Source organism: Alligator mississippiensis, chromosome 2 (assembly GCF_030867095.1).
Source record: "Alligator mississippiensis isolate rAllMis1 chromosome 2, rAllMis1, whole genome shotgun sequence".
Taxonomy (NCBI): Eukaryota; Metazoa; Chordata; order Crocodylia; family Alligatoridae; genus Alligator; species Alligator mississippiensis.
In genome coordinates, this window is record NC_081825.1 from 282499816 (window position 1) to 282525502 (window position 25687).

A 25687-nucleotide genomic window follows, 5' to 3' on the forward strand; every position below is an offset into this window, starting at 1 on the left:
CTGGTAACTTGTGAGAAGGGGTGTGGCAATTAACACTGACACTGCTTCTCTGACACCAAATTTTTGGGGTCATGGGGAGCCCCTTGGGCTGGAGGATCAGCACCCCTGGTTGAGACAGATGAGTTTTATAATTAAAGTACAGGTTCAACACCTTTTGTTATACATGAATAAAATAAGCATAAACACCATAAATATGCTGAGAATAAATAAGTTTTCAGAGAATTTAAAACCACTTCAACATAATGAATTGCACCCATTTAATTAACCTAGATATTCTCTCTCTACACAAGTGTTGTCAAAGAGGTAAATGCTGAGTAAATCTGCAATGCACAGTATTTTCAAGAAAATCATTAGGATTTATAGTAACTTTTACTCGTTTTTTCAAAACATGTTTCTTTAACAAGTTGAAGAAGAAAAATTATCTCTGTCAGAGAAAATCTTAAAGAACTGCCCTTCCAAAATGGCAAAGACGTGTTATTTTAAATTGCATCTATCATTTTAAATGACAGACTTTTCTGGGGTATGACAGCTTTTAAAAAAATATTGCCAAGTCTGATGGTAGTGATGTGGTAAGATAACAAAATAGGAAAACATCCAATATATTTTAAAAAATCAGCTTCATCTCATTTTGGATCACAAATGAATATATATTAATGAATATATTTTAATCATACCGAATATTTATTGCATGGCAGAACTGTGAAATAAAGCTTGAATGTGTGGCTTAAAAGTTCATTTCCATATGTTTGGATTTCTTTTAAATTTAACTTCTTCATTTCTTGGATTTTATGATCTGTTTTGAATGCCATATTTACTTGAATCTAAGTAACCCCACTTATCTTAGATTTCAGTACAAGAAGGGGAGTGAGAAGGTTGCTAGGCTGTAACTTTGACCCTGAACCCAGGATTGGAGTTTGAGCTTCTGCCATATCTCCCCCACCCCACTTGCCCACTGTAGTATTTGTTCCCCCTCACCTTTGGTCTCGGTCACTGCTTACCTTCTCTCTCAGCTTCTGGCTGGACCAAGGCAGGGAACACAGAGCACGTGCTGTCTCAGGCCACACAGTGGTAGTAGTAGCTCTGGCTCTGGGGCTGGGGTTAAAACTGCCCACTGCAACAGCTGCTGCATGGCTGGGATGGGACTAGAGGCAGCATATGCTCTTTGCACCCTGCCCTAAGTCTTAGGGTGGCCCCAGCTGGAGCCAGGAGTGCAAAGGTAGGGTAAGTGGTGGTGGGGAGGGTCCTGGGGCAAGCAAGAGTGAGGGCAAGTGGTGGGGAGTAGCCAGGTGCCCAGGGGTGCAGGCCCTGCAGAGAAGGGCAGGTAGAAGAGGTGGCAGGGAGGGCAGGTGGCAGGGGTAGTTAGCAGAGGGCTGTATGGGGAGCCAAGTGACAGGGCAAGAGGCAAGTGGCAATATGAGCCTCAGGGGAGCAGGCTTGGGCTGCAGAGGCATCAGGGGGAACAAGTGGTGGAAGGAACAGGTGGCAAGGGGCAGGAGTCAGACTGTTTGATTCCCCTGCCACCTATGCCAGCACAACCTGCCCCCCTGCCACTGCATGATGAATTTAAGATGACCCTCCAAAATTAGATTCTAGACATGGAAAATTAAAACAAGTATTAATTTTCCATTTCTAGATTCTGATTATTGGCAGGTCTTCTTAAATTTAGAGTAGTCTTGGATTTGGGTAAATGGGGAATTTTACCTTCAGTTACTTTGGGCTCTCAATTTTACAAGAGGCAGTTTTTACTGTGGACATAGATTTTCTTACTAACTTTTCTTCAGTATGAGGTTGGCTGCCATATATAGAGGCCCTATCAGAAACTATTATGCCAATATCATTTTATCTTCGGTGAGCAGGAATCAGCCTAAGCATAAAAAGGGGACACAGCACACCAGGTCAGGCTTTTGAGTTATAGATTTAACTAAGTCATTTTCTGGGTTTTTACAACCTGTTTAAAAGTAGGGATGGAGTGTTGTTGTAGCCATGATGGTATAGGAAATGTACAAAGGTGAGGATTTTTTTATGACATCTTCCATTGAACCAACTGTATAGTTGGGAGAGCTGTTGGACCAGGTTTCAGGCATCAAATGCCCTTCCTCAGTTCTAAGAAAGAGGAAGATGTGGGCTGAAGTAAATATCAGAGGAAAGCCTCCATTCAAACATAAACAGCCCTTGCCCTTTTTAAAATTAGCATGTGCCTCTTTGAAAATGTTTTGGAGTTAAACTTATTTTTGTTAAAATTATCTTGGATGCAAACTAATGTACTTTGCATGTAAATATTAAGCAAATTATGCTTATTGTATTTTAAATTTGCACTGTTTAGAAAGCAATACAGCCAATAGAACAAAATGTTCTTATACCTCACTTAAGTCTGTGTATGCATGAAGGAGGAAAGTAAACTCATCCTAATTAAACTCTCATGCATCTCATCACTGATCAAAGCCTTTTAGAAGCAGTTGGTTAACACTCATTTTGTTCAGTTTATACTCACTGGGGAAATGTCTGCTGGTGGGTAGTAAACAGAAAGAAGATGCGAGACGTAAGGTGTTCTTGCTAGAAGAAAGTTAGCTACAAGGAGTTTTTGAAAGTTAAATTCACAAGGAGTGGGGAAAATGGCAGTCTTGGAAGGGATGGGATGAGTGCTATGTTTTCTGTTGTTCAGCTAGGGGAGGAGCAGAAGAGTCACTGCAGCAGATGGGAAGTAGGAAGATTAACATGTATTGTATACACTTTGTAATTGAGATCACTTACACTGGAGATTTTAAACATATTGGTGTCGCTAGTTCAGCACTAAAGTATTATTTTCTAATAAAATAACAGTCTATTTCTGTAAACTTGTTAGTTGCAGAATTTGTAATAGATGAAATCAAACATTTGAATGAAGACTTTAAAACAAAGAAGGGTATTTGGGAAATGCATAAAGTGTATTTTAACACAAGATCATGCCTCTTCAGCTTTTCTTCTCTGTTGTAATCTTGGAAGTATTCATCTTTTTGTTGACTAAAGTCAGGTAAAACCATATCATGCCATACTGAATCTGGCAGAATGCTAGAAGGTTGATTTTGGTTTGTATTGGTTAAATCAAGCTTTTGATTTGGTTGTCTGTTGTCCAGTATGCTAATCCATGTTATTTCCAGCTGAGTTAAAGTGTAAAGTCGTTAGAGCAGCATGGGCCTTTTGTCTGTACAAGGAAAGGTTAAATTCTACAGACAGCTCATACTACTGCCAAGATGTCTGCTAATCTTATTTTTGGGATTAATTACCTGTAGCAGCTGCAGTATAGAAATCTACTGCTGAACACAGTCGTGATTATGCCAAGCTTAGGGGAAAAAAATGGATTTTGTCATGGGAAAACTTTTTTAGCATGGGTTAAGAGATCTAGAGGTGTTTCAGTTTGTCAAAAGTTGATGTTTAAATTTCGACTTTTTCAGTAACTGAACATAACTTTACAAATAATATTTTAATACAGGCATTTTAAATTGATTCTAAAAAACCCATGCAACAGAATTTAAAAAGTAATGTGTCTGGATGGCAAACTGTTGCAACAGTGTCCACTAGCCCACTGTTATATGGGCTGTCTTATTATTTTGACTATAGTATGAGTTGTTTGTAACTCATCATTTTTAACAGCTATGGACTGGATTTAGGTATGAACAAACTTGGAAAACAAAATTTTTTACGGGCCTTTGGGGGCAAATAAATTTTACTAATTTTACATTAGCTTTTGTTACTGTCATAACCAAATGAGTTGAGTGCCTATGTCACAGTGGAAGGTTTCATTGATTTGATGTCCATAACGCTGTGGGGTTTCCCACCACAGTGGAAATTTCCGCCACGGTAGAAAACCCCGGTGTAGTGAAAAGTTCCTGCCAGCTTTATGCAAACGCGCACACCACCATTGGCCAGTTCCAAATTATTCATATTTGGCGACTAGTGATTGGCTTGTTAGTCATATAAAAGTTAAAGCAGTTTCCGCCCAAGTCAGAGAACTCTGCGCACATCTCGGAGTGAACTTGGCGGACTGATCACCCACCAACGACTCCTCGTCCTCGACTGTCCCGACGTACCCCCGACCCCAGTACCGCCGTAAGCCGGTTACAGAAATTTCTTCTCGTCTCATCTCGTTTCTCTCGCGTCTTTGAGAGTGTCTTTTCTGCGTTTGTAACTGCAACTAAGCTAGTCAACTCTTCCTACGCTGTATACACCGACGGCGTAAGTAAACAATCTCTTTGTTCAACCAGTACGCTTCAGTGCCTAATTCCGCTCCATCGGTAAAAGTACCCGCCTGCTGTTTCGGGGCTACTGGCCACAGCCTGGCTTACCACTTTTACCCTATAACGCCACAGTTACCTATTTTTTTTTTTTTGCTTCCTTGGTATTCTCTGACTGAAAACTAGTAGTTATATGATGTTTTGGATATATCTCCTGACATTTTAAAGTATATTTAAATAACAGTAATTTGTCCCAGTATATTCACATTTAAAAAAATTCAACAAGTTCCATTTTGTTGCCTCTCCTGTTCATCATGTGTCTGAGGCTTCTGGGTTAGGTCATGATGAAATTTGGAGTGAGGTTATGGTTAGTAAGCTGATGAAACCCAGCTCTGCCTTTTTTTTTTTTTTTAAATCTGACCCAGGCTCTGCAGTCTCAGTTCTTACCCACTACCTGGCTATGGTTGGGGATTGGATGCAGATGAACCAATTAAATTAAATCCAGAGGTGATGGTGGTTGACAGAGCTCCTGACTTGAAACCTGTCATTGGGTTTCAGCCTGCCCTTGTTACACGCATGCCCAACCTTGGATCTTTTGCTGCACCTGAATTCTTGGGTTGTGATGGTGGCTAGAGCACTTTTCACATGTTCCATCTGGTGAGAAGGTTGCAACACTTCCTTTCAAATCCAGGTTTGGCCACCATCATCTATGCCTTTGCAACCCCAAGGCTAGACTACCACGGTGTGCTCTACATAGGATTGCCCTTGAGGACTGTCCAGAAGCTGCAGCTAGTACAGACCATGGCTGGCTGCCTTCTGGCAAGGGTGGGTCACCAGGCACACACTAGTTCAGTGCTCCTGAGTTTGCCCTGACTTCCATCAGCATTCCAGGAACAACTCAAGGTGCTGTTTTTAACCAATATGACTCTAAATGGACTTGACTCTATATGCCTAAGGGGTGCCTTCTCCCATATGTTCTATCATGATCCCTAAATTATACCAAGTCCAACCTGCAGATACCATCTGTGGACCAAATTTGTTTGGTGAAAACATGTAGAAGGTGGTTCTTAGAAGTTGTTTCACAGCTCTGGGATGCCCTCCCCCTCGTGGTCTGTCAGGCCATTTGTACGCACCACAAAACTGGCCTTTAAAGTGGCTTAATGCCCTTTTGCACAGCTTTAGTGCAGCTGTTTACACATGGCGGTGCAATGCATGTTAAATAACTTTGGGACACAGCAAAATAAAACATGTCAGAGGTGTTTCAGTTTGTTACCTTACAGCTGAGGAGGGAAGCACTGGGCCCCGTGCAGCTCAGGGCTGTGCAGGTAGCCCGGCAGCAGCCTGTGCAGGCAGGCTTCATTGACAGGAAAAAAAAAATAGCGGCAAGCCTGATCTTCCCCCCCTCCTGGACCCTGCCTGCCTGAGCTGTGCGGGGGCCCAGGGCTTCCCTCCGTGGCTGCAGGACCACCTGGGCCAGGTCTCTGTAGGCTGGTATCGCTTGGAGGCACTGCTGTTGCCATGGAGGGAAGCACCAGCTCTCCCCCCCCTGCAGCTCAGGGCTCACTCCCCGCACCGGCAGCTTGCCCTCACTTTCTGCTGCCAGAGAGACAGGTAAGGATCGGGCCTGACCCTTGTGTACACACCGCAGGGGTTTACTCCACCCTAAATTGAAGTGCTATTTTTAAAAACTCACCACTTCAATTTAAGGAGAAGTAAACCAAAGTAAACCCCTGTGGCATGTACAAATGGCCTCTGAATCCAAGCCTGGGCATCTGTCAAAGGCATAACACTTTTTTTTTTTAAATTTGGGTGGCCCTTCATTAGGCAGGGTCAAGTTTAGGAGCATTGTCTTAAAAGTTTGTTCCTTTACATATTGTTATCTGATTTTATCATTTATCTAACTTTTATTGTAAGATTACCTAACCCTCTTTTTTGGGGGGTGGGATAGAAATCTCATAAATAAATCTACATAGATGTTAATTATCCTAATGTACAGACAATATAACTTTCATTTCCTACTTTTTTACATCTGAAAATAAATGTTCTGGTTTGAAGTACAGGGAAAATTAAATGCACAGACAACAGGAAAAGGAAAATGTGACTCTAGGAGTGTCAGATGAAACAATATATGTAGTGAATGGGTATTTAGAATAATTGAAAACAACAGGATATGCTAACATCTACTGTCATAAATACCCATTCTGACAAAAAATAAAGGTAACTTACTTTCTATGTAAATGAAATCATTTAAAGCAGAAACTTTGTTACATCAAGGACTTTTCAAAAGGCTCCCAAATTAATGATTTTTCTGAATGATTTTACTGAGGGTAAATGACAGTACCAGTATGTAAGAATATTTTGTAAATAAGTCTTTTTTGATGTAGTTATCACTGAATGATATCACTTAAAGTGATACAGTAAGACTAGGAGTAGCTAACCTTTTACTGGAATTATTTAAAAATATATTTTTCTTGCAGTTCTTCCGAGAAAGTCACCAACTTTTTGCTTTACCTTTTAGTGCAACTTTGTGCTATCTTTTATCCAATATTACTGTTTTATTTTTTCTTACATAAATGAAAAAGTTAATAATTTGTAAAAGGAAGTGTGACGTTCCTATTCAATAGGAAATGGAGTGGAATAGAAAAATAGGAATACAGTCCAAAATAACTCTGTTTACTGGTCTGAGGTGAAAAGAGCACAGATTTCCTGCCAGTGAAGTGCAGTCCCTAAGCCTCACTCAGTCCTGGTTACTTCCAAAGAAATATGTACAACAACCATAAACTGACAGACTTAAAACTCATTCCTTTCAGTGTGTGCGTGCATAAGTTAGGACTCTTCTCATACAATATAGGTTACTCATAAGCAGAATTGCTTGCAGGAACCCAACATATGTGTGGGTAATATGGGAGATTTCAGTAAAGTGGAAAATGGCCTTTTTTTAGATAAGTGTGGTATACACAACAATACCAATAAATAGCTAGTATTTTGGGCACTGATAATACTGAAGTGTTTTTATAAAGCGGAACACAATGAGATGTGGGGCTAAGTTATAATGCAAAGGGAGAATGCTTGGGTAGTTGGCAGTGGGTGTTTGATCAACAAAAAATGAGTCTTGGAAGTAAAGTTCTAATTTTAAGAGGCTGACTCTTACTCCTTTTTTTTTTTCTCCTTCATTCTCTGCATTTCAAAACTTTCCTTACTAGAATTCAACGGAAAAGTCCTCATTTCCAGATAATGTAGATATTTTGTATTTTTGATGTGTTTTAAGATTCCATGTTTTTCTTACTGTTTTGTTTAGATGACAGTGCCTCTGCTGCAAGCAGTATGGAGGTAACAGACCGCATTGCTTCTCTGGAGCAGCGTGTCCAAATGCAGGAAGACGATATCCAGCTGCTCAAGTCTGCTCTGGCTGATGTAGTTCGACGTTTGAATATTACAGAGGAGCAACAGGCCATGCAAAACAAGAAAGGACCTACCAAAGGTATGCATTTGAAATCTATGTAAAACATGATTAAGAAGTGATCATTTATAGATATTTATTATCTCAAGATAAACAAGCAAAATTCAAAAATAAAAATGTAAGCACAATTTATAACCAAAATGGAACATTCAAATAACCCAAAAAAATGCTTGGCGTAGCAGTTCTAAAGTTTACCTGACCTGTCAAATATCTGCACATCCTTACTTTTAAATCCATGCTCTAAATTTTCCCATGGCTACTATTCGTTGTCTTTTGGAAAAAAATACACTGTAAGATCCTCAAGGATTGGATCATTTCTACCTGGTCAAAGCTCTACTTTTTTAGCATTGTGGCAATACAAACAACAAGGACAAAGTTAATCAGCTGATAAAGTTGTCTTAGGCATCATGGAGTACTCTGTAGTTTAATTCCTGTTGTTCAGATAATGTGAGAAGCTGGATTTGTTTGGTAATATCTTTTATTGAACCAGTGTTATTGTTGAGAGAAATGTTAGATGAGCTTTGGGGCACAATTATTTTCTTCCTCAGGTGAGTTCCTTAAATAACTTGAAGAATGGCATTGTATTCCCAAAAGCTTGTAATACATCTTTACTAGATATATTGTTGGTCTAGTAAAAGATATTGTCAACCCTGTCCTGTTTCTTTCATGTTCCCAGGACAATCACAGTTATACTACTACTGCAGCTGCTGAGGGTAATGTCAGTTTATTCAAAGGTAAATCAAAGAAATTAAGTTGAATGCCCAATACCTCACAGATAACAAAGTTTGAATGGGACCAGAGTGATGCAATGCAGTCTTGCCAGATTTTCTTGCTGTGAAAGCATGGCAGATTTTCACCTTTTTCAGTATCTTCAAAAATGAGTGTATTGTCTTGGTAGAAATAATTGTGGCAAGCTAGATGTGCAAAATATGGTTAAAGTCACAAGCTCTCTAATTTCTAAATTTTGTGATATAGTATATATCAATTAAAAATTTTAATGTTTAATCCCATTAAAGGAAATTACACATTTTATAGCCTTTTAACTAAGAGCCCGGTTTACATTTGTTTTTGTAGGAGCTTCTGCTAAGGTGTTAAAATGCCTGCAATGTTGGTACCTTGTTAGTAGGGTGTAAAGATCCCGCCATTGACATCCTGTGTGACCATGAGAGTCATTCTCCCTCTCTGAGACCCAAAGAGAGGAAGTGTGCTCATTGTAGGTTCTACCAGATTACTTGTGACCTGTAATTTCTCTAACACCATCATCATTGATATTATATTTGCACAATGGTCACAAAATTAATTAATTGATTTTGATACCTTGGATCCCCATGCAGTCATTGGTGACAGTTAGTTACCTCCACGGTGATCCACAGAGAGAGGAGGCTCCTAAAAGCAGCCAATAAGAACACAAGGCACAGCAGTGTCTGAAGTCCTGCTTTTCTTCAGAGCACAGGCACATGACAGAAATGAGTGTTAGCTACTTTCATCAACTTGGGATCCAGGAGCATAGAGTGGAGATGTCTACCTGACCAATGCATAGATTCAGTATAAGCAGGATTGTTTGGTACAATGCTCTGCACCCAGGATCACTTTCTCTCTCAAACATAGGTGGTATCTGTTGGTTATAACACTCATCCATGAAGTGAGAAACCTGGGTTTTAGGCCCTCCTCAGTGTCCTTTCCTGGAAGAGAGCCCTGACTACTAGAATATAGGATAGCTTCCACCCTTGCTGTTGAAGGCAGCCAAGAGTATAAGATTCATGGAGCAGTAGAACAGCTAGCAATAGAGAACATGCATATGCTTATACAATTTGTACTAGACAGTCATTAGTTAAAAATAAAACCCAAATAACCCAGGTAGAGGGGACCAGAGCCCAGGAGAGTGTCATCACCAGAAAATGTGTCCCCAGGAATTTTGTGCTCTTGGCTACCTAGTAGTCTAGCTCCAACAGGAGGGGTAGAACACCCAGAGTATATTTTATAACCTCTCTTGGGAAATTCAGAATATGGGTTTGAGTTCCTCTGGCTAAGTGGGGCCTAGAATCTAGGTGTTCCACTTCCTAAGAGAGCTGTGCAAAGGTGGGCACCAAGGTGTTCAAGAGTGAAATTTGCCTTAGAACAGTGCATTGTACTGAACTTTATGCTACTATCAGTGTCAATCTGGAATTGTGTTACATAAATGCTAAACAGACTGAAGACTTTGGCTTTGGGGGCCTCTCAGGATTGAACAAGATCCCAACAAAGTTTAAGTGGGAGTTAGGTACTTAGGGCACCTGTACACATGCCCATCACCTGCTTTGACCTGTTCTGATTAGCACGCTCTAGCAGCCTCAGTGTCATATGTATTCAGTGTCCTTGCACTTCAAAATGGCAGTGGGGCACTTTAGTTAAAGCTCATCAAACGAGTTTTAGTTAAAGTACCCCTGCCACCATTTTGAATCATGGGACATTAAATACGTGAGACACTGCGGCAGGGCCGTCCCTGTAGGGGTGCAAATCAGGGCGACCTCCCTGGGCCCTACGCTTTGGGGGGCCCCGTGGAGCTGGGCGGAGTGGCTGCATCCAGTTGCTTGCTACCCCCCTGCGGCCACTGCTGCCAATGGCTGTGGCAGGTTTTTTGGATCTGGGGCGTGCAGGATCGGAGCAGGGGTGGGGCCTCGCACAGATTGTTTTGGTGCCGCACCCTGCTTGGGTTGGCTCTGTACTGCAGGCGCTTTAATTAGAGCAGTTTCCAAGAGCCACTTTAATTAAAGTGCCTCCCCCTCTCTCCCCCCAACCTTGGACCCTTGGAGCATGTGTAAAGATGCTCTTAGTTTCCAGAGGTCAGTTGCTTGTGAGCATGAGCACAAAGCTAAGTATGGACCATTTTTTGGATCATGATGTATATGCCTGATGATTCCAGGCACCAAAGCTGCTTTGTGGGTCTGTCTGGCAGCAAAGCTGATGGGGTCTGTCTGGATTGCTTTTTTGTGAATTAGGCACCTATATTCCACCAAATTACTGATTCTTTGCCTACCAGAACTGTTTCTATCTGTCCTGAAGTCACAGAGTTGAAGATGAGAAGCTTCACTTTTCACCCAGATCAGTCGCACAAATTCAGTGCAACCTTGTGCGAGTCATTTATTTTCAGACACTGATTCAGCAAAACTGTTAAACAAGAGCTTAACTATATGCTGATTTGGGGTCTTGGTTCCTCTTTTAATTTGTGCATTTGTAGGGGAAGGTTAGGGGTGATTATGGAGCTAAATTAATGGGTTGTAAATCACATTAGTTGTTGGATGGCAGATTCCATAGGTATCCACAATACTTGGTGTTTCATTTTCTTTTCTGTTCTTGGCCTCATTTCTTTCACAGCAAAGACTGACCAAATAAATGTTTCTGTTGGGTAGCTTTCTCATAAAAAAAAATAAACTGCTGTATTCTTGTAATTTTTTGAGGGAGTAAGTTGCTTTTTATAACATTTAGATCAGCTGTTCTTTAAAGTGTTGAGGGAAAGCCCAATAAGTACTGTGAAATCAAGCAATCAGATAAGATCTTATCCTTGGGCTGTATGTCAGTTTAGGAAATATATGGGGCCATTTCTACTTCCATTGAAGTTAATGTGAGCAGAGTTGGACCCTCGTTTAGTAGATGCCGCTGCTTTAATCGTGGATGTTCTCTAACATAGAAGTCCCCAAACTAGGAGGGGTTATGACTTCAAACGAATTATGGCACTTACCAGGGGGTCACAACCCCAGTCACAGTAATCGGGTTCAGACCAGAAGTGAAATTGCAGGGCCAGAAGTTGGGTCACAATGGGCATGTCTACACGTGCATTTAGGCACGCCTAAATTTAATGTGCATTAGCTTAATGTGCATTAAGGTGATTCAGGCTCATGTCTACATGTGCACGTGTTAAAGCGCATTAACACCATGTGCACGGACTGATGTGGGACTAAAGTTAATCCCACGTCAGTCCATACACAGCGTTAATGTGCCTTGATGTGTCTACACGTGTTAATGTGTTTTAGCTATTCGCACCCACATTTGATACGTGCTTTTTCAGGTATCAAATTCAGGCACAAATAGCCTAAAATCGCCATTTTTATGGTACATTAAGGGCGCGCACACCTAGACGCCTGCCCTCAATACACCTTAAATTGGGCTAAAGCACCTTAAATTGGCACGTGTAGATGCACCCAATGTGAAAAAAATGGAAACTGCTGCTCTAAGAGGTTGTACCACTTCCTGCAAATGAATGGCTTTAAGTTATTTGGCCATCAGTGTACTGTAATCTTTGATAGTATTAGCAGTTTGCTTTAAAGTGGTTTCCCACTAATTTCCAGAAATAGGTGTGCCCAAGAACACTAATATAAATCATTTCTTATTTTTACAGTCCTATTTCACTTCAGACACTAACCATAGGTCTCCTTTGTATAGTTTAAATATCTCTGAGGAGAGAAAAAGTAGACTAGAAAGCATATTAATAATTTGTTGTTTTGAGCAGGTCTGCCAAAACACAAAATTTGGGATGCTGATACACTTTCCTCATAAATAATAGATAAATCTAATTTTGAAAAAGAACTTGCTCAGTCCAGGTGCCAGCATAAAAATATTTAATAATTTTTTAACATTAGACTGTAATTCAGTTTATTCATAGGAGCAGTTTTAAGTTCAGCATTATAATTGAAAGCTGTGGTGACTAACAAAGACCATCATGGGAATGAATTTGACTAGAGACACCAGACATGGAACCACACACTCTTAACATCTTTCCATTAATGTTGAGTGAGACTTGGACTATTTCCCCTTTACTGACATTTTACCCTTCAGATGCAGAACTGTAAGCCAAAAAGTTTAACTTGGATCTCAAACACTGTGGTGCAAAAACCCTGAAATATGCCAGTCAGTATTTCAAGTTCAGTATACCTTGTTACATTTAAGTGCTTAACAATTCATATGAAAGCCCACCTGCAGTAGAACAACATCCCAGCTCAGTATGAGACAGCAATACTCTATTCACTACCTGAATTTCCTCATGGCCCAGTAGCTAATTTATATTCCTTTAAAGCTTAACAATTCCCAGTTTTAAGGCTAAGATGAATTAAGTACATATAGGGGAACTTGACTTACTTGCCTTGCCCATTTATGGAGCTCATTTACTAATGGCTCTTTTTATTTTTCTTTTGCCCACTATATGCCATTCAGAATGGCTTCCTACTTTTCCTACTTTTGTTTGTTGTTCTTTCCTCTTGCTATTGGTTTGTTTGTTATCTTGATAGCACTATTAATCCATAGATCAGAGTGTGATTAAAAAAGCTGCTGCTGAGCCTGATAAACATTTCAGTGCTGTTACCACAGGTAAGACCCTTGAGCAACCAAACTTGCTAAATAAATATAACAACTGACAGAACAGTGATGAACGATGAAGTTACTGACATTCACCGCTTCTAATACCAGTACTGACATGTTTGAAGTTCTTTTACTGTTTTAATTTTATCAATATAGGTTTCCATCGCTTTATGCTGTACATGCATTCCTGGAAAACAGCACATAACTCAAATTCGCTTAAAGGGAACCCACTTTACAATGTAACAAATAGGGATATGTTCCAAGACCTTGACTATACTGACCCCCAGGCCCATTTCTGCCACTTTTACAAGACAATTTTGGTACTCATCAACAGCAGACAGTACACACAAGCACAGGGCCGTATCATGATGGGGATGGCAACTACAGAAACACGTGTTGCAGACAATGAGTGAGGAGCACAGACCCACACAGGAGACTATATTTTGGTGCCCATCACTCCCACAATACACTGCACAAAGCAGCTGACTGCAAGCTTCCACCATATCAATCTCATAAGAGTGAATTTACCCTGCATATAACAAATTTTTGGTATAAAAAGGGTCATCACATAAGAGTGAATTCGCACGTACAGAACCCGCATAAAGCAGGAGTTGTTCTGAGAAACACAACAGGTTTCTATCATAAATAAAAACTGAACAGCCACAAAGTAAATAACAGTAAATAATTAATTTAAAAAGTGTTAATAATGCATCACAGAATTCTATCAGTAGGTTGTTGCTTTGCTACATTTTATTGCCATTCTAACTTCATAGAGACAGAAGTGGGGCCGAATGGCAAATTAGGGACTAAGTAGTATAGAGAGGCATAAGCTTTTGTATGCAACAATCTACTTTATTGGAAGCCATGAATGGAGTGGTGAAGTAGGCTGTCACCTACACAAGCACATGTCTCTTTGAACCTTTATCTGACTTCAGACTAACAGTTAACTACTACCTGTCTCTATTTCTAGAGACAATCGGATTAGTTCTAACTTGGATTCTCCTGCTTCAGAAGCATACATCCTTGGTGCATGGTTTGAAACGAAACCTTTATGCTATATCAGTGCATAATTCTAATTACATCCAGAGAAGAAGATTAATGCTAATTAGTCAACTCATTCCAGCATTTTAATGGGTTTATATTTGTATGTATGTATCTAGTATGTGAAGTAAAAATATTTTTATTTAAATATTTTAGTTGCTTGTTTGCACATTTAGCTTTTAAAATAATGTGTTCATATTCTTAGAGCCTCTCAAGACCTTGTGAAAGAAGTAAGTTATATTTAGAATTGTATTCCCCAATATTAAATTGAAGTTATCTGGGAGGTAGTACACAGGGTATAGTTAATATGTAGACTGTTACATATTAACACTACTGTATATAAGTTTAAAACACAATAGGACATCTTTTGGAAACTACAAAAGGAATTTAGGCTGATAAAAACTGAATTTTGTGAGAATTAATATGGCCAAATGGAAGTTAGGTAACCATATATTTTCAGGCCAGTGATTTTTACATGATGGCTACAAAACAGTACTTCCTTGCTGAGGTAGATAAATGGATTTTGTTCTGAAGAGATTTATATTTTAGCATTATTATTATGTGTTAATGTGCATTTTACAGTGTAAATAAAACCCAATTATTCTTAATATTTGAGAAACTTGCTTACCTTGCATTCCTAAATTTGCATAACTACCTCTTGTAAAGTGCAGTCAGTGCCAGCTTTTATGCTTGAAATAGGTTTCTGTATGTGGAATTGACTGAAATGAGCACACAAATATATGAATTAGAGGTGCACTGATATATAGGTCCATAGTGTACTAGCACTAATAAAAGGAAAATTGACATTGTTGGTAATCAGTTTTTTTTGCCCAATGTGGCCAGTTAATGTCACTGATCAATGGTGGGCAGATTGAGGCCCCCATGGGGAGGGAGTGGGACACGGGCTGGGACAGGGGCAGGCACTGCCCCGCCGGGGTGGGGTAGGGCAGGGTGCAGGTTGGAGTCTCAGGCGGCTCATCTGGGGATGAGGTGTAGCTTCTGCTACTGCATGCACCCCTGGGTGAGGCATGGGAGGCATGTGCCTCCCAGATTTGTGTGTAGGTCGAGGGCAGGCTGCCTGCTGCAGGCTCGGGGCCAGGGGCTGTGCTGGCCTCTTCCCAGCGGGGCGGGGAGGGATGGGCGGTAGCAGTGCTGGGAGTGGGGGGACCACATCAGGGCTATGGCAAATTTTGGGTGAATGTAGCCCACCCTGTAGTGCCCCCCCCCCAGCACTGCCGCTGTCCACCCCACTCCTGCCCACCCCAAGTGCAGCCCAGCCCAGCCCCCAGCCCATAGCCCACAGCAGGCAGCCTGCCCTTACCTTTGCCCCAAGCACAGATCTGGGAGTCACATGCCCCTCACCCAGGGGTACATGCAGTAGCGGGAGGTGCCCTCCCACGCCCCCTGGACGAGCAGTCTGCAGGCTCTGTCCTGCACCCTACCACTCCCTGACTGGGCAGGGCCTGCCCCTGCCCCAGCCCCAATCCCTCCCTCTCCATGGGGGCCTTGATCTGCACCCCTATGCCCTTTCTCCCCACAGACTTACTGGTTGGATGCTACTCTCCAAACTGCCAGGTTGCATATCAGGAATCGGATTGGCATCAGTCGATATGGCTGGTTAATAATCAGCTATCATTATCAGCCAAAAAAATCTTTATTGGTACACCCCTAATATTAATGCTTGTTTTGTTCTTTGTTTGAAAACTTTAAGTCTACAAGACAGTAATGACTGAGAAACTCCCAACCTTCAGGCTTAATGTTTTAGCAGCTAGAACAGAATGTTAGGATGCTATAATCCAGACCCAGGTGCAGGTTCATCCTGGTTTTTTAAGGCTGCTTTGTTTCATTGGTATTAAGCTGTTATGTATGCTTCATTATTTCATTGTACCTATTGAACATCTTCTGAATCTTTTAAATGTGTTTGTGCTCACAAAAGAACATGAGAAAAGAATTAAGATCTAAATTCTCAAAAGTATTTAGATGGTAGCTGGTATTGATTTACCTCATATTGATTAAATGTATTTGAGGATCTGGTCCTAACTTTTTCAGTAAAGACTGAAGATTCAAGTGAAATGTAAGACTGCAGGTTTCATTGGGGAGGTGGTTAGTTGCTTTTTGTCTGTCGGAAGAAATAACATAGCCCAATAAAGATAATGGCCCCACTGTAGTTGGTAACATTCAACACAGAGGGCACGTTACACATGAAACTAATGCGACACAATAAACTCTGGTGCCTATTGTGCCGGAGTTTATTGCTTCCAGGTGACACGCTTACATGTGTGCCTGGGACCACAGGACATTAAGCTGAGTCAGAGGAGCCCTGGCTGGCAGGGAGCCCAGGGGTTCAGCCTGCCAACCTGGGACTGCTCCAACCCGGCTCAACAGGCTGTGAAGGGGCTGGTTGGGGCACAAGGGTGATTTAGTGTGGGGTTTGCCAGTAGGCAGCCCCTGCACTGAAGCACCCTCGTGCCCCAGCCAGCCCCATTAGCATCTACTTGTGCATTGCAACACACTAAACAACACCGCTATAGGATAGTACTTGTGTTTACAAGTACTAACCTATGGTGGAGTTAATTAGTTTACTGTAGCCTAATAGGGCCACATATGTAGACACTGAGACTTTACTGCAGAGCTAATTAGGCAGCTGTGCAGTAAATGTCTCATGTGGATGCATCCAGGAAGATGTATACCCTAGTCAAAGACTTAATAAGGAAAGACCACAGTCTTCAAATTTTGGCATGGAAGCACGCTGCTGCAGCTGCCAGACTCGGGGCAGCCCTGTGTCTTGAACCAGGATCCAGAGCTTCCCTAGTCCAGATGCTAACAATCAGCTCCAGGTCTGGGGTACATGCTTACATGTATGATGCCTTAAATTGAACAAGATAGCGACAGAGATGTTAAGGTGAATCAGCTGATAGTTGACATCAGACCGAGACAGCCCCACAACTTAAACCAGGGCCAGGGAAACGACCTCACCCTGCTCGATTCCCCAGGATGTGGATCAGGACAGTTCCAGGGCACCATTTGGCTCTGACAGTCGTGCAGCTGGGATCTGAGGAATTTTATGCCCCATCCCAGAAACTGCTCATCCTGCCATGTACGTCTGGGAAAAGAAGTTGAAAAACTTGTGCAGAAAATTTCTATCTATGAACTGACTAAGTATTTATAGAAACAAACAGAATCCGGTACAATAACTGTGGAGTTAAAAGATCCTGTTTTAAATATTTTCACTAACTGTATTACAACCATACTTACCCCTCAAGTTTCTATTATTCACAACTGAACATTGTTTGATTTTTTGCAACTAATATGTAGTATATTTGAATGAAACTTCTTATAAAACTGTATCAAAATTAATTATGCATGTGGTGTGTACATAATAGAATTTTAGGAGACTGTTTTTGGCTAGGATGATATAAATGGATCATCTCAACTGATTATATCACAATTCTGTTATTCAAGCACTTCCTCACTTTAAAACTATGTATTTTCTTGTTTTCTGAAATGTCAGATGTGAAGCCTCTGACATTTATATTTCTTGAAAGCGTGCTTTTTAAAATAAAAACTATAGGCCTTGGGGAGTTTGGCTACCTAAGTACTAACTAATAGCATCTTTGTGAAAGAGTTTAAAAAGGCTTCCTGCTCTCCTTTCTGGCATTCTGTTGAACTCCATCAATGTGGGATATGGATTTATATTTTTGAAGAGTGGTCTAATTTAGGGTAGTGGGCTGACAGGCGTAGTTATTTTTGCACTTTCACATGCAAGTAGTCAAGTAGCATTCCTACCATGTGAAAAAGGTTGCAGAATTGAGCCCCTAAGCAGTACCAAGGTTACTTTACAGATGTCATTAGGAATATCTTTGATGATAAAAAAGGATTTACCTCTTACATGAGAGATTTAGCAAATAGAATTCCAGAATTCTAGAACAGTAGGTTCATTGTAATAAGACGTATCTGAATGCAATATATTATTCAAGCCGAACTTTTTGATAGTTTTGTTTATATTGTTTGAATTCAAACTCATACTTTCTTGCAAGATTACTTCCTTTTAATAATAAGCTTATGCTGCAGATTTAGTTAATTTATCCATTGTAAGTTTTAAGTCCCCGGCATAATGAAACAAAGGAAACACATTTTAGAGGTATTTTTGAAGTATGTTACATTTTTGTTGTCTGCAGTTATAAAGATGTCTGCAGTTATACAGTGTATACATTTCAGTGTAGACTGCGACTTCATCATCTGCTTGTCTTACAGCAAGACCCCTGGTACAAACACTGCCTTTAAGGACAACTGTTAATAATGGAACTGTGTTACCAAAGAAACCAAGTGGCTCTCTACCTTCCCCATCAGGAACCAGGAAGGAAACTGTATCGCCAGCAACAAAAAGGTTGGTTTAAACCAGAAATGTTAGTAAACTAATTGAGAAAATAGCAAATCTCATGTGTTTATTTCTGATTATAATTTATATGTGCAATTTTTTTCTCTCTAGATAATGTCAAAGTAATTGTTTTAAATAATTAAAACTTGAATTAGTTACACTCTTGTAGAAGTACTGTATTTACTTGAATCCAAGATGAGGTTCATGCTCCCCATTCAACATGGGAATGTGGGGAAGCCATGTCTTAGATTTAAGTAGCAGCCCAGGGTAGACACCTGCTCTGTCCATGGCTCTAGGCCCAACCCAGGGGAGACCACATGGTGCAGAGTGGGGAGAGTATGGGGGAGACCACTTAGGGACAGGGGAGCTGCTGTGTGGCTTTGGCTTCAGCCCAGGGCCGAAACTGCTGCCATTTTTGTTACCTCATCAGGGATGGAGCTGGACCCAGAGCTGCTGCATAGAGTAAGTGGTGGCAGACAGTGGGGACAGGTGACCTGGTGGAGCAGGCACCAGTGGGAGGGAAGGTGCAAGGGACATAAGCACCTGGGGGAGGCAAGTGGCTTGGAGGGGGCAAGGGGCGAGGTTCAGACTGCCTTTTCCCTTGCTGCTGCTTTCCCTCCCACTTACCCCTCTGCTCTTGCCTTGTGGGGTGGGGGAAAATTAATTTAAGATTTAACACATTTATAATGTTCCAGGTATAGAATCTAATTATTAGGGTATTGTCTTAAATTTGGTTGTTTTCAATTCAGGTAAATATAGGACTGAAATTTCATCTCTCTTCTCATGCTGAATTAATTCACCAGGATTAATCTTATTATAGTAATTTTTAAAGGAATACATAGTACTTTGTCTTTATGTGTTTTTCTCTTCCTTCTGCAGTCTACTAGGAGGTTAAAAGGAGACTCTTTCTACTTTGTTATTTCATGACATCCTAAAATGTGGTTCCAGGATTCTATGTCATAGGCAGTGGAAGAAATTAAATGTAGGGAAAGTTAGCAGTATGGTCACAGAGATTTACATGACTGTTGCTTCATTTCTCTCATTCAGATGATTTTATGTAGAAGTATAATATTCTTGGTTGTTCAGGGAAGTTAATGTATTTCAGAATGACTAGCAAATACTTTATATTAGGATTGTCCGACTGGTAGCCTCTGGGCTGCATCCAGCCCATGAGGGGTTAACGTTCAGCCTCAGGATACTACCCGACTGCTGTTCCCCTCATTACTCCTGCTCCTGCAGCAGCCTGGGTCTTTGACATAGGTAAGCTCAGAGGGAGTGGGCCCTGTGAGCTTGTTGCCCATGTACTGGAAGGGGTGGGTGGACCTTCTGGGCACAGCAGTGCCAGAAGTGGGGTTTGTGTGGCAGAGGTGGGAGTGGATCACTTGTGCATCGACTGCAGCAACAGGAATCATGCAGCACTGATGAAGGGTTTGGGATGTTGGGGGGGGAGGGGGGGGATGTGTGTGAAGGAGTAGTGGAGGGAGGCCCCTGCCACATGCCCCTCTCCCCCTTCCCCATGGTGCACAGCCCCTGGCAGTAGCAGCAGGGAGGAAGGGGTGGAGGTGGCAGTGGAGGTGGGCAGTGGGCGGGGGGGCAGGGATTGAGGTGGCAGTAGGGTCTATGTTCTTATGTGATGGGCAGCAGGGGGGTGTGTGAGAGAGAAGGAGAGATGTCGGGGGAAGAAGAAGTGGCCACTAGAGCTGGGCTTGGAGGCCCCCTGCCCCATAGAGCAGACTGTGCAGGAGAAGGCTGGCCTGGAAGGGAAGAGGCGTGCCCAGCCCAGGGCCAGCAATGGGGACCCCAGGTGGAGGGTGGACAAGGCAGCTGATCTCCTGGCTATTTGGTGCCAGGAGGACACACTTCAGTAGTTCAAAACAGACCACTGCAATGAGCACATCTGGGTGATAGCTGCTCAGATGGCAGGACAGGGGCACTTGAAGACATGACAGCAGTGCTGCATGAAGTCCAACTGTGCAGCTGGCTCAGAGGTGCAGGTGGCTCTGCTGCTGTGCCTATACCACAGCCCAAACAGCCGTGTGGTCCCCATCTGGGTTTGGCAGGCACGCAGTCATGGGGCCTCAGGTCCAAGGGGACAGATGCTGTCTCAGGTGGCAGCAGGTCACAGCTAGGCAGTAGCCCCTACTGCCAGACTGCTGCAGTGGGTAGAGGGTGCAAGGGCCACTCTAGGTCAGGGCTGCTGCAGCAGTCCAACTGACAGGGGCTAGTGTCCCCAGATACCAGGTGGCTGGGTGTCAGAAGCTCCTGAGAGCAAGTAGCCCTGAGCTGCTTGCCAGGGCAGCTTTTTGGACTGCAGGGGCTAGCACAAGTGCTGGCCTCAGCCTCTAGCTCCCCCTGACTGAAGATCTGAGAGGAGCTGGGCAGGGTCAGTTTGCTCCAAGTGGCCCGGTTTGTCCTACACCGAAGTGCATGTTCATGCACGTGTGCTGAGGCACAAATCTCTGGCACAAATTTGTGCTGCTGCTATTTGAGCTGCTGCTAACGCACGTACCTGGATATGTGGACGTGCCCAGTGAGTCTTAATCTGCTATGCTCTTTATTTGCCAAAGATCAGGTAAAATAAGATTTTTATGTAGTCACTTTCTCCTTGAATATTCCTCTGATTCCTGTGTTTCCATCCAGTTTTAAGTAGTAGTGATGCTCCCAATTACTGTAAAGGCAAATTGTGGAGATGAAATATTGATGTGCCCACAACTGATGTATATTTGTAAAGGGAACTCTTTTTGTTAGGCATGAGATGAAAACGGGTATTGTGCCATTAGCCACTCTCATGTGAAAGTTGTCACAAAGCAACTTGTACTCTATACCCCAAAAATGCAGTCAGTAGCCATTGGTTCTACATGACTCAAATGGGTTGAACTGCTATGACCTGGGGGCTCACTGTAGCTGCAGGTTTATCTGGTTTGCCTGAACCAGTCTTGCTGATAGGTCAAAAAGGTAAACATGAAAGGATGTTAATGGTAGTTGAATGTTTGAAGGAAGATGAGAAAATTTGCATTAAAAAACACTTTGATGTTGCAGAAGTGAAGTATTAGTGATTTTGGATGTACTGGATTTTCAGGTTATTTTATTTTATTTTTTAAATCCCAGCATTAACAAAAGAAAGAAAAAAAAAGATTTGCTTAGGGTAACTGTAAACAAAACAGAAGGCAGGAATATTTTTTCCTTCATCTATATACATAGGATGGGATCTCGTGCTCTCTCTCTAGAAGTGCAGGATACAATTTAAAGATCAAGAAGAAGGAGATTCTAACTTCATTTGCAGTCACCTTGTACATTCCTGATTCTGCATGAGTTAGACATTCTGTCGCACCATTCCTCGCAACCTCTGGGGATCATCTCATCTGTAATCCCTGCAAGGCAACATATTGCATTTACTGAAATCCAAGATGAGGTTTTTTTCACTATAAAAAGGCAGACTCTAATGAACTTTGTGTGAACAGAAGGAGTTTGCTTAGAGAGTTCATTCAAGGAGGAAGCTAGGGAACAGCAAACTGTATGCATGTGTGCATGCATGTACAAAGGGTCCTGGTGTGAGTATTTGGTGCGCAGGTTCTTGTGGTGTAACAAAGATGATCAAGGATTTGGAAGGAAAGTCACATGAGGAGAGGCTGAAGGAGCTAGGTATGCTCAGCTTGTGGAAAAGGAGCTTAAGAGGGGACATGCTATCAGCCTTCAAATACTTGAAGGGCTGTCATAAAGAAGAGGGAATGCCAAAAAGAAGAGGGAAAGCACCTTTTCTCTCTTGCAGAGAGGAGGATGTAGACCAATGGCTTGAAGTTGCCGTAAAGTAAGTTTAGATTGGATATCTAGAAAAACTTCTTCACTGTGAGAATAGTGAGGAAGTGGAATAGACGGTCTAGGGAAGTTGTGGACTCTGTCATTAGAGGTGTTCAAGAAGAGGTGGGACGGCCACTGGTCAGGGATGATTTAGGCATAGCTATTCCAGTGTTCTACTATGGGTATTTCCCATGTCTCTGGGCTTTGCTGGTTGTTTCTTCCCTTCTCCCCTCCTCCCCTCCCTTTTTTCCCCCTGTATGTGTCAGGATGTTTTTAAGCCTTCCTCAGGGGCATAGGGTGTTGGCTGCAGCCAAGAGGGACTTCAAGTGGGGTGTGTCAATGCTCCCACTGAAAGCAAAGCCAGAGGTTCCTGGCAGGAGTGTATTGCCCCTCAGGGTCAGACCAATCACCATATTTAGGGTCAGAAAAGAATTTTATCCAGTGGTCAGATTGGCACAGACTGCGGGGGTTTTTGCCTTCCTCTGTAGTGGAGGTGGGGTGGGGGGTGGGGTGGCATTGCTCTCTATCCAGGACCTCTTGAGCATATATTGACAACATTTCATAGAGCCAGGATGTTGGCTGCCCTGGTTCCCCCTGCTTTACTTGTGGCAGGTTGGGCTGTTAGGTCTGTGTTGTGTCAGGCTTGATAGTAGTCTTATGGAGTTTAGATGATGGTTTGTATTGGGATTGTTTAGGTAGGGACGATCCTGCCTCAGGCAGGAAGTTGGACTAAAAGACCGTCGGCCATCCTTTTCAACCCTCCTTCTCAATGGTTCTGTGATTCCCTCATTGAACGTGGCGGGGAAGCCCCTCATCTTGGGTTCAAGTAAGTTTGGGAAGGAGGCAGTGGCTGCAGCTTCAACTCTGAGCCCTAGTCAGTGCTGCAGCTGGTGTCCCCCACCTCCCTCTTGCAGCTCTGGCCAGGGCAGGGAGCATGTAGCACATGCTGCCTTGGGCCCTAGCCCAGCCACTTAATGCTGGTAGCTGCTCTGGCCCTGCCTCCAGGGCTATGCTGAAGCTGCCATTGCCACAAGAGCTGCTGCTTGGCTGGTCTGGGACCAGGGGCAGCAAATGATCTGTGTTCCCTGTTCTTGGCTTGACCAAGGCCCCAGCCAGTTTTGGAGCTGTGAGGGTGTAACAGGTTGCCCTCCCCAGTGCTATCTTCCTGGTCATCTGCGTCTTATGTGGGGTGCTCTTGAAGCCCTCTTGGAATCCTTCTGTCCCACCCTAATCTCGCCTGCCACATCTTGATGGAAATTACTATGCGAGCGGGAGACTGCCTATTATATTGGATATGTTGGGGTCTCTTCTAGGATGGCCTGACCCCTTTTTCTCCCCGTCCAAACCCACCACACAGGGTTCGACTTCGAGGCTCTAGCTTTTACTTCCAGTGCCTGGAGGCTTGTGGCCACTTTTTCTGCTCCCTTCTGGAGCACAGCATTCCCTGGCCCAGAGACACAGGTGCCGGCCCCACAACGAGGGGGCTGCAAGTTCAAAACCAGCATGCGACCCCACCAGTCCAAACAAAACAAAACAATATACCTGCACCCCCCAGGTGCACTAGGCCTCCCTGGCCTTTTTAAGATTATCCCTTGAGTGCCAGGATTTGTGTCGTCCCAAGCTGTGCCCTTACTGGCACTCGGGCTCTCTGCACTCTGTGCCTCAGTGGCACTGGGGCTGTGCCCCCCCCCCCGAAAGCTGCGCCTTCACTGGTGCTGGGGTCTATGCCCCCAAAAGCTGTGCCCTCACTGGCGCCAGGGCTGTGCCCCCCAAAAAGCTGTGTCCTCACTAGTACCAGGGGCTGTGCCCCCCAAAAGCTGCACCTTAACTAGCGCTGGGGCTCCCACTCTGGAGTGGGTCCCCAAAATGAGGCCTCCTCCGTGCCCTAAATGCCTCACCCAAACCTCCAGTGTTATTCAGTAATCACAAAAAAAAAAAAAATAATAATAATAATAACTGCATGTGCTCAATCAACGCAGCGGGTCAGCTTACATGAACTCTCTTTGAGTCTCAGCTCCGCGCTGCCAACTACAGTCCTGGTTGTGGACGCAGTCCTCATCTCACAGGGGCTTCCATAGCTTCCCCCTTCCTGCTGTGGATTGCTCCCCAGACTTCTTCCTGGAGCTCTCAGGGGCACTGCTTCCCCTTCGGCTGCTGACTCCCCTTACTGCCATTCAATCCAGGGTTTTTATAGTCCTGCCTCTTCCGGTCAGCTGACTAGCCATCCCAGTTCAGCAGTTAACCCCTTCCTCACCAGCCCTCTGTGCCCAGAAGGTTCTTGCCTTATGGGGGCGCACCTTCCTTGTGACAGGATCAGGGTTCCTTGTCACAGAGGGGAAGGTAAATAGCATGTGTGGCAGGCCAGTAGGGGGAGCTTCTGCATTGAGCTTCCCACTTCATTATGCCCGTCCACCTTCCAGACTCCACGTATCTCTCCAGGGGTGCCTAAGCCCTGGCAGACCCCCTTTTGAGCCCCGCCGCAGAGTCCAGGGGTAACATGTGCTGCCACCACCCCGAGAAGGGACTGTCTGGGTCCTGTGTCCTCCGGGAAACACAGGCCTAATAGTCCTACGGGTACTCGATTCAATACAAGAACTTGGGGCACTTCCCCAAGTCCGGGGGCCAAAAAGGATAGTCTCCCTTAGTCCACAGACCCAAGGGGCCTCCTGGGCATAATTAAACCCACCCCTCAATAAGTCTCCTACACCAGTCACAAAGGAGAACTTTATTGGTTACAGAGGGTAGGGTTAGAATAGGGTACAGGGTAGAGCAATATCAGAGAAATCCCATAGAGCAAACTTCCCTGGCTCTATGGGATTATATCGCATCTGAGTTACTGCAAGCTATATATCTAGTTGGATCTCAGTTAGCTTACTCACAAGTATCATCCAGAGGCTGTTGGAGAATCCCTCTGGGGGCAGGCAGTTCCTTATAGATTCATAGATGTTAGGGTCGGAAGGGACCTCAATAGATCATCGAGTCCGACCCCCTACATAGGCAGGAAAAAGAGTGCTGCGTCTAGATGACCCCAGCTAGATAGTTATCTAACCTCCTCTTGAAGACCCCCAGGGCAGGGGAGAGCACCACCTCCCTTGGGAGCCCCTTCCAGACCTTGGCCACTCGAACTGTGAAGAAGTTCTTCCTAATGTCCAATCTAAATCTGCTCTCTGCTAGCTTGTGGCCATTATTTCTTGTAACCCCTGGGGGCGCCTTGGTGAATAAATACTCACCAATTCCCTTCTGTGCCCCCATGATGAACTTAAAGGCAGCCACAAGGTCGCCTCTCAACCTTCTCTTGCAGAGGCTGAAAAGGTCCAGTTTCTCTAGTCTCTCATCGTAGGGCTTGGTCTGCAGGCCCTTAACCATATGAGTGGCCCTTCTCTGGACCCTCTCCAGGTTATCCGCATCCCTCTTGAATTGTGGCGCCCAGAATTGCATGCAGTACTCCTTGATCATGAGTTTTGAGAA

The 25687-nt window shown here is 43.4% G+C and overlaps 1 protein-coding gene across 5 annotated transcripts in view; it reads left to right on the top strand.

Moving 5' to 3' along the window:
- The window catches only part of EML1 (EMAP like 1), a 207099-nt gene that overhangs the window by 105181 nt on the left and 76231 nt on the right, over positions 1 to 25687 (top strand). For all 5 annotated transcript variants that reach the window (XM_019481598.2, XM_019481597.2, XM_014596494.3 and 2 more), the window contains exons 2-3: positions 7510 to 7692; positions 18298 to 18430. In XM_019481598.2, coding sequence (XP_019337143.1) covers positions 7536 to 7692; positions 18298 to 18430 — 290 coding nt within the window. In that variant the 5' untranslated portion in view covers positions 7510 to 7535. The remainder of the gene's footprint in view (positions 1 to 7509; positions 7693 to 18297; positions 18431 to 25687) is intronic.